General features: G+C 42.1%; 1 protein-coding gene across 1 annotated transcript; it reads left to right on the top strand.

Annotated features, from left to right (window-relative positions):
* Positions 1-1,006: 1,006 nt before the first annotated feature.
* On the top strand, positions 1,007-9,774 carry LOC121938498 (aldehyde oxidase 1-like; the record flags this gene model as incomplete). Its single annotated transcript, XM_042481739.1, has 17 exons — positions 1,007-1,331; positions 1,472-1,598; positions 2,386-2,447; positions 3,275-3,352; positions 4,979-5,059; positions 5,341-5,485; positions 5,731-5,823; positions 6,053-6,204; positions 6,370-6,463; positions 6,595-6,704; positions 7,278-7,462; positions 8,035-8,197; positions 8,330-8,407; positions 8,569-8,738; positions 8,817-8,943; positions 9,151-9,273; positions 9,678-9,774. Coding segments are annotated over exons 2-17 (1,834 nt in total), but the record flags the coding sequence as incomplete, so codon positions are not given.
* Between the last annotated feature and the right edge of the window lie 62 nt (positions 9,775-9,836).

The raw sequence follows: 9,836 nt of genomic DNA, 5'->3' as shown, positions 1-9,836 counted from the left end.
TCAGAGAACAAGAGGGGGTCTGACTGCGAGCTGGTTATCTGCTGAAGCGGTTCGGACGGCCACAGATGCGAGTTAACGGGATTAATCGTTTCCACTCCTGCAGCCAAACCAGAAGGACATCTGTTTGACTCCGTCACTCTGCTGCAGCCGAGGACGAAAACACACACATCCAAATGTCAAACAGATGTTGCACATAAATGAAAACACGCTGCATTAAAGCCGTGCGCTCAAAAACTCCCAGATTATTAATGGGAGAATTCCAAATATGCTCTTTTTCTCGTGTCCCCCCTTTTCTTTCAGTTAAGTAAACAAGCAACTTTTCATCTTACTGGCTCCATCAGCAGGAGGAGCAGCATTAGCAGGGTAGTAGTTGCAGTACTAGAAGTAGTAGTAGTAGTAGTAGTAGTACTACTACGACGGCCGGATCAACTCTTAAAGCCCCGTCGTGGTTGCAGTTGTCTCAGTGTAAGTAGCTCGTTAACATACACAAATTAAGTTTTTGGGCCACTTTTGTTTGAGACTTATAGAATAAAATTGTAATATTACGAGAAAAAAAGTTGGAATGTTACAAGATTAAAGTTGTAGTTTTACGACAAGAAAAGTTGTAATTTTACAAGAATGAAATCGATTTGGCAATACGTTTATTTCCGTAAGGTAATATCCCCTTTCTTTGTAAAAATCGTCCCGAACTTGGCACGCGTTTGCACCATTAACCCTTTGAAATTTTCTTTTTAGATGCCTTTTAAAAGTGTTTAAAGCTGTGAATCTTGTGCCAATTTATGAATGAGGAAAAAGGTAAAGAGAAAATTAGTAAAATAAACAAACAAAAAAAAAGTTCCACAAATTGCAAGAAATTTGTAGATTGAGAAAATAATTTTTATAAAGATAGGAAAAAATATCTAGGGTTAAAAAGAAAAGATAGGGATAAATTGTTTTTAAAAATAATCATAAATATGACTTTAAAAATATTTTACAAAATTATTGTCATTTTTTAAGCACTTCTTTGAAGGCGATTTCTGTGTTTCTGTGGTGAAACTACTTTTCCAGTCATGTTATGTGCTTTTTATTCAGTTCCTGCAGATGTTTGGGTCATTTCTTCTTCTGTGGTTGTAATAGCGGTGCTGTTGGCGTAATGGCAGAGGTCATAACTACACTGAAATGTTCTCCGGTCGGTTTTAAATGTCAGATCCATCAGCACAGCTTCTCTTCACCACACCGTCAGACATTACTCAGCCAACGCCTGCCTCCTGCCCGTCTGCCAGCTTCACGGAGCCGCCATCACCACGGTGGAGGGCATCGGCAGCACCAAGACGCGGATCCACCCCGTGCAGGTGAGTGCGCATTAACGCTCATTTCCCAAAGTTCAAGAAAGAGCTTCAGATGCACAGCGCCAACCAGTCTCTCTGTTTAATGCAAAACATGCATTTAAGCCGTATTCAGGGCCCCTAAAGTGTGGATTCTGTGTTCGTAGGAGCGAATAGCGAAGGCGCACGGCTCCCAGTGCGGCTTCTGCACCCCCGGGATGGTGATGTCCATGTACGCTCTGCTGAGAAACAAGCCGCAGCCCACCATGGAGGACATCACGCAGGCGCTAGCCGGTTTGTTTTTTATTAAATCTGTTATTTCTAATGTAAAACTTCGGTTAATAGCCGGGCTTTTATTCGCTTAAATCGCTGAACTCAACAGTTTTATATTTGGCGTCTGTGTGAGACGAGATTTGAATTCCTTTTAGACGAAACTGTTGCTCAGCAAACATGGAAATATAATCAGATTATTTATTTAACCCTTTGAAAACAAGGCAAATTGGCTTTATTCATTTATCTGTTGATGAATTCATTCATGCGTTCATTTATTGTCCATCACCACTTGTCCTTGTAAGGGTCGGGGGATATTTATTTATTTATTTATTTATTTTCAAAAACATGGGAAAAGGATAATAGGCAACAAAAGAAGATATGATCCAAGTACAGGAAAATTACCTGAAAATTTGCCCAAAAAAACCTTAAGAGAAAAAATGAGGCAAAGTGAGAAATTGTAAAAGTAAATATATAATTACAAAAGCACAAAAGTAATTGTAAATATATAATTTTGCTTTTAAAACCTCTACTTTGCTACCTCTATTGATCTGTTTTTTTGCATCTCACTTTTGTTTACTATATATATATACACAGTATATATATGAAGTTTTATGGTATCTACTATAAAGTTTAGAGCTTACAAGACGTAATAAATGTCTCTGGCATCATTCATGTGAATATAAATGTGCACTTTTGGGTGTTTTAAGACACAAAGAACTTGTTGACTTGCATGTTGTACTTATACACAAAGTAAAAGTGAACTGATCTGCACCCTGTCCTCTCCTCGTCATGTGTTGTCACTGTTCAGGTAATCTGTGCCGCTGCACCGGGTATCGACCAATCATTGACGGCTGCAGGACCTTCTGTCAGGTACAAAGCTCAGCTCACCAGTAAAGGTTACATCATCAGCATATATCAGTGACCACAGGAGTTTATGAGCTGCTGCACTTTCATCCTTTAAAGCAGGTCAAGTCAAGTTTGACTTACTTGTCAGAAACATAAAACATACAATCGTTTATTCAAATACGATGAATTGTGTTTGTCCCAGTTATACAAAATGCAGTTTTTTGAGCCTCTTAATCAAAAAAAAGAAGGAAAAAAACAGATTCTTGATCAGGAGGTTTATTACCAGAAGCTGAAATATTCACAGAAGTCTTCTCCCAGAGAAGACTTTAAAAACGCGCCGGGTGATTTAAACCAATACAAATAAATACAGAAGGAAGTTTAATTTTAAAAATCAGTGTTTCTCCGATGTTTGGCTGAAGACAGGCTGCTTAAAAAATATTTAAAAATGGAAATAGTGCAAGGAAATAACTCTTTAAATGAGAAAAATTACAGATTTCTCTGTTTTTCATGTCACAAACGTAACATTTGGGATAATAAGTACACATCTTAACAAAACATAATATTGGTCTAGTTGTTTTTTTTACATTTTAACATAGAAAGGTTACTTATTATATCTTTAATGGTTCCTTTTCAGCCATTCGAGACTGAATTTGTAGTAGCCACTGTGGAAAAACATTTTATCCCCCAAAAAAGACACTATTTAAGTGTTTTAACCTTTGACCTCTGAGCAAGTTGATGCAGTTTCTTTCAAAAACATGGGGAAAAAGGCTTCAGCAGTGCTGAAATATTTTTCTATCCGATAAGCCATAAAAAGAACGTGATAAGTGTTGTGCTGCAATCAATCCCGACAGGAAGCCAACTGCTGCCAGGCCAACGGAAACGGAAACTGTTGCCTCAGCGGAGAGAAAAACACGGATGAACCAGAGCATGTGAGGACAATTAATTTCCTTTTTATGCTTTTTCTTTGCTTGTGTCTTTTCTCATATGTAGGCGTTCGCTCGTGTTTTTGTGTTCTTTTATCTTTTCCTTGAATTTGTCTTTCCATTTATTTCTTCTTCCTAATTTAATTTGTATAGATTTATAGATCACATGTTAATTTTCCATTTTCTGATGTACATGTGTTTGGGTTGTCTGTCCGTCCGTCCCATTCTCAGTAACCCAACACTTCGAGAACGCCTTGAGGGAATATCTTCAAATTTGGCACAAACGTCCAGTGTCCATCAGCACTGAACTACCTAGATTTTGGTGGTCGTAGATTAAAGGAAGGAAGCCTTGTATACGGTTTAATAAAAATAAGAAACAGGGAAAGGCCTACAAATATTGATGCTTTTTTATGAATGTATCGGGCTCTGATCCTCTGTCAGCCTGCCCGTCTCTGTCTCCAGGCTTTTTCCTTTGTTTAAAAAGGTCTAGGCTACTTCATTTTTCTGTCGTCACACTACTGTTTATATAAGATAAACCACTGCATGTGAATGCATGAATTAGCCTCATCGAACTCCTCCCGGGCCCCGGTTTTCGCCTCGGCAACCGCCGTAGCTGCACTCCGCTTGGCCTGTGGGTACCTGTCTGCTGCCTCCAGAGTCCCACAGGCCAAGAAGGCCCGACAGGACTCCTTCTTCAGCTCGACGGCGTCCCTCACCGCTGATGTCCACCAACGGGTTCGGGTGCTGCCGCCGCGACAGGCATGGACCACCTGACGGCCACAGCACCAATCGGCCGCCTCAACAACGGAGACGCGGAACATGGCCCACGCGGAGTCAGTGTCCCCCGCCTGCCCCGGGACATGGTCGAAGCTCTCCCGGAGGTGGGAGTTGAAGCTCCTTCTGATGGGAGACTCTGCCAGACGTTCCCAGCAGACCCTCACAATGCGTTTGGGTCTGCCAGGTCTGACCGGCGTCCTCCCCCACCATCGGAGCCAACTCACCACCAGGTGGTGATCGTTTGAAAGCTCCGCCCCTCTCTTCACCCGAGTGTCCAAGACATGCGGCCACAAGTCCGACGACACGACTACGAAGTCGATCACCGAACTGCGGCCTGGTGTCCTGGTGCTAAGTGCACATAGGGACACCGTTACGCCTGAACAGGGAGTTCGTTATGGACAATCTGTGGCGAACACAGAAGTCCGATAACGAAACACTAGTATTTAGTATAATTCCCCATTAAGCCTGCTATGTTTCATTTTTCTAAATGACTTACTCTGTGATCAACAGTCGACAGACTCACAAAGCTAAAAACACCCTTCGATTACGTCTTTGTTTACAGTAATATTTTTACTGCAAACTTGTGTATTATTGTCCCTTTATTCCTTTCATTTGTGATCCCTCTCAGTCTTTTTATCTCCTTGTTTTTCTCTTCTCCAGTGTCACTTTTTAACCGTGTCTTTCCCCTCTGGGCTTTTCTCTCTGTGCCTTTTGTTGTCATGTAACGTGTCACGCCCTCCTCAGACATTTTGAGGTCGATCCGGGTTCATTCGTCACATTTCTGTAATCCCGCCGTAGTGACTCTCATGTCTCTGCCTGCTCTCCACCTCTTCGTGCCGTCTCACTGTGCTTCAGGGAAAGCCTCAGTTGTTTGACAAGGACGAGTTTCAGCCGCTGGACCCGACACAGGAGCTCATCTTCCCCCCTGAACTGATTGTAAGTCATGAGAAGTTTACACATGTAACAGGAAGTTCATTTATTGTGCGTTCTGGACACAGTTTTAACTCACATAGGCTGATTTTAGGTCTTGTTTATCAGCTGGTTCTCTGCCAAAACTCTCTTTAAAGTGACGGTATTGACTTTTTTGTTGCTTTGAGTGAAAGAGACGTGTCCTGAAATTTGATCATTCTCCACTCGAGCCCAAAGATAATGAATTCTTGAAGCTAAAAAGTTCTTTTAATCATAACTGCAGTATTAATATGACTCTTTCTCCACAGCTGATGGCAGAAACAGCGAACCCGCAGACACTCACCTTTCACGGGGAGAGGATGAGCTGGGTGTCCCCCGCCTCCCTGGAGGAACTGGTCCAGTGCAAGACCAGTAACCCTAAAGCTCCGCTGGTTCTGGGAAACACCACCATAGGTCAGCTGTTAATTCACCCGGTTTCTGATGTTTGAAGTTTATCACAAAGATTCAGGCCAGAGTCACTTCATTTCTCAGAGTTGTGTTGGATGCAGGTGATTTAAAGACATTGAAAACTTACAACTCAGCTGCCTCATGATTCTCGAGTCCCTCCAGGATTTTTGCAGGCTGCTCTTATAAAGCAGCAGCCTGCTATGTAAGTGTTGTCCCATTTTAACAGAACTATGGTCTCTGTTTTTCTTAAGGTCCAGATATAAAGTTTAAAAGTGTCGTGCATCCGCTGATTATATCTCCAACCAGAGTTTCGGAGCTGTTTGAGGTCACTCAGACACCGCAGGGTAGGCCAACACCTCTTTGCAGTTTCCATTTTGACGTGATTTTGTTGCAAAGACACTAACTCTGCCTGCAAGTGCAAAAGATCGTCATTGACGACCTGGGATTTTTTAAACACCTGTGCATTTTCTAATATCTGTGAGGTTCATGAAAGTCACCAGACACAAACAAAAATGAACTAAGTATGTCGCCAAGCGTGCAGCTTTGTTGGTTAACACGCTGGCTCCTCTGCAGGTGTTTGGGTCGGAGCCGGGTGCAGTCTCACTGAGGTGCGGTCTCTTTTGGAGAAGCTGGTTCCTCAGTTTCCGGAGGAGAAGACTGAACTTTTCAGAGCCCTGATCCAACAGCTGGGAAACCTGGGAAGCCAGCAGATCCGAAATGTCGCTGTAGGCGAACTCAGCTCCTCTGAATCAGAGATGTTTGACATAAGATGTCAACTTAATACAATATCAACCCAAAGATTTACGAGAATTTAGAGGAAATTCTGCAAGTGAAATCGTGTAAATTTATAAATCTGATGAGTGTGTTTTATCTTGCTTTTGCATGTTTAGTCTCTTGGAGGCAACATCATGAGTGCATACCCGAACTCAGACCTGAACCCTGTTTTGGCTGCTGGGAACTGCAGAGTGAGCGTCATTTCGAGTGGTAAGCTGATTGGTTATTTTTAGACATGGGTTAGAAACTCTGTGACAGCTTCTGGAAGAACGTAGACTCGTGTCAGACGTGTTTACTCCTCTCCACGCTGATTAACGAGCAGTTCTGTCTGAGTCCAACAGGAGGAAGACGAGAGATTTCCCTGAATCAAGACTTCTTTGTGAGCTTTGGAAAAACCATCCTGAAACCAGAGGAGATTGTTGTTTCTGTCTTCATTCCTTTCTCCAGAAAGGTACAAATACTCTCTCTGAGAGTACTCCCTTTTGACGTTTATTATTAGTGTTTCAAACCCAAATGCTGCTCAACAAATATGAATTCAGTCTGCCAGATGTTGGCGCAATAGTTAAAGAACAAAAATGCAATTTTTGAGAGGCCATTCCCCTCACACCATAAGTCAAATTGATGTGAAATTTGACACTGAAGTCCAGCTCAGTGTCCTCTGCAAAACAGCCTCAAGAAACATTCAATATTTTCATCATTTTGAAGTTTTAAAAAACACTTTTTTGCCCAAACTGTCTCAAACTGTAGGCCTGATCGCAACCAGCTGTGTTTTAAAGATATTTACCACTCAACTTAAAAGCATAAATAGACCCGACTGTGCAACGATTGTTCCAATCACCACCAAATTTGTAGTAAATGTCTCTATAAACTCGAAACACTGTTTCACTAAAATCAACCTTTAGGAGACACTATAAACGCAAAAAACGTTGCGTTTAACGTTTAACACAAAATTCCACGTCAGAACGGTAAAACATTTGCTGTATATCAGTTAAAAACTTGAATTTCTGCATTTTCTGTGCCGCAGGGGGAGTTTGTGCGAGCTTTCCGCCAGGCTGCGAGGAAGGAGAGCTCCTTCTCCACAGTGACGACCGGGATGAGAGTGTTTTTCTCAGAGGGGTCCAGGATGGTTCAGGACGTCAGTATTTATTTTGGAGGAATGGGACCGACCACTGTTAGCGCCGCCAAAACCTGCACAGCTATCGTCACAAGGTCAGAGCCGGATCTCATCAGTGTTTTGTTTTGGATTAAAAGTGGATTAGCAGTACTTTCTTCTGTAGTACTTTCTCTTCTTCCTTTATCCATCCTTCTTTCATTTTTCATTTCTTGCCATTCATTTCTCCTTTTCTTTTCTGGTATCCAAGCTACTGCTTTAATCCTTTATTCCTTTGCTACGTTGTTCTTTGTTTCTGTCCATTTGTATCCACGCCCATCTTTATTTGTTATTTTTGTCATATTTTCTTTCCTTTTCACTCCACCTTCCTTCCCTAAATCCTTCCTGTCTGTCTTTCCTTTCTTTTTATGCCTCCACATGGCGACACATGTGGCCAGAGACATTATGTTTTCGGTTGTCTTTGGGAGTTTTGTCAAAATGTCTTGCTCCTTAACTACCTCTTCTATTCCTTCTTTTCTTTCTTCCTCTTTCTTTCTTTTCCATTTGCTCTTGTCCTCTTCTGTGTTTGTTCTGTTCAAAAGGGAAACTGAAACCAGAAAGCATCTTGATTTTCAGTAAAGGCAAAATCAAAAGATAACGCAGGCATGAACCCAGAGATTGTTTCCTTCAGACCCTGGGATGATGAGACCCTCAGCCGGGCTTATGACGTCCTCCTGGATGAGTTGGTCCTCCCTCCTTCGGCTCCTGGAGGAAAAGTGGAGTTTCGTCGCTCTTTGACTCTCAGCTTCCTCTTCAAATTTAACCTGGAGGTCCTGCAGAAACTCAGAGAAATGGTAGGACAGGGCCTTGATTAAAAGAAAATAACATTGCATCTTTTAATTTGCCTCAAATGTACATTTTTACGCGACACAGTGCAGAGTAACATGATCGAATCTACAAGATATTCATTTAGTTTCTGTGTTCAGAGCGTGATTACAGACGAGCTTCCTGAGAAGATCCAGCCTTTACCCAGAGAGATCCAGCCCGGCCTGCAGGAGTTCCAGGTCAGAAAATATCAAAGTATTTTCACTTCTTTTCGTTTTTTCCTCAGACTTGTCTTAAAAAAATTACACGGCTTCCTCCGCTCCTCTTATATTTGGAGTCCCACTGGGGTCAATCCCAGGACCATATTTTTTCACCCTATATGCTGCCTCTTTGTCTTCAGCGTGTGTCAAAGGACCAGAGCGACCAGGACCCAGTGGGACGTCCCATCATGCATCGCTCTGCCATCAGCCAGGCCACAGGTGAAGCTGTGTACTGCGACGACATCCCAAAAACAGATGGGGAGCTCTTCCTGACTATGGTCACCAGCTCTCGAGCGCATGCTAAAATCACGTAAGGAGAAAACACGATCTCTGAGCCACTTTGAGTTGGACCGCAGGTTTGGTTTTCGATGTTTCTTTCATCCAACAGCAGGCTGGATGTGAGCGAGGCTCTGCGGCTTCCTGGTGTCGTCGATGTCATCACGGCCAAAGATATTCCCGGGAAGAAAGTTCGGAAAATGTTTGGTTACGATGAGGAGCTGTTGGCCGAGACGGAGGTGGAGTATCAGTGTGTGCACATCCCTTTTTAATTCATGTGTATAATCTGTATGTCAAATGTATTCAATATATCTGAATATTCAACATATCCTGCAGGACTTTCAGTTTCAGGCCGCGGTGAAAGCTTCGTCACCAGTGTGAACCAGCAGCACTAACCTGCCGTGATCATCTTGTTCGTGATCTTCAGTATAATTGTCTCGTTGCAGGTGTCCTGTGTCGGTCAGCGGATATGTGCGGTGGTCGCTGATTCGAGGGCACACGCCAAACGAGGAGCAGCAGCTGTGAAGATCAGCTACGAAGACCTGCCAGACCCGATTTTTACCCAAGAGGTCTGCAGAGTCACACAAATCCAGCACAAGATGCTTTTTTAGTTTAGTTTATTGTTTCACATAATACAAAACACAATATATAAAAGTACGTGTGAGGGTGTAGTAGAAACTTATACTGGCTTATAGAAAAACTACACCAAGAAAACTTATGAATAGTAATATTCAAGCAATCAAAACATCATTTTTCTGTCAATAATCTGATTTTGTGCATAATTTTGTACACATTACCTTCTGTTTGAATACTTGCTCCAGATGTTAAATGTTCCTGAGGTTTGGACCTGCAGAGAGCAGCGCAGCATTATTTTCAACGTAGATTTGCTCTTTAAATATGCTCTTACTTTACACTTTTACAAGTAAAATTTGTGCTAGTTGACTTTTTTTGGTTGTGTTTGTCGCTGTGACAGGAAGCCATTGAGAAGTCGTCTTTCTTTGAGCCTCGGAGGAGGATTGAGAGAGGAGACGTGACCAAAGCCTTTAAAACTGTTGATCAGGTTTATGAAGGTAAAAAAAACCAAAACTTTTATTTTTAATGAATTTCAAACATTTTGAAAATTTAAAGAGCA

This window comes from Plectropomus leopardus, unplaced genomic scaffold (genome assembly GCF_008729295.1).
Source record: "Plectropomus leopardus isolate mb unplaced genomic scaffold, YSFRI_Pleo_2.0 unplaced_scaffold29647, whole genome shotgun sequence".
In the NCBI taxonomy this organism is placed as follows: domain Eukaryota; kingdom Metazoa; phylum Chordata; class Actinopteri; order Perciformes; family Serranidae; genus Plectropomus; species Plectropomus leopardus.
The sequence above is the reverse complement of the archived record's forward strand: the minus strand, read 5'-3'. Positions and strand labels throughout refer to the sequence as shown.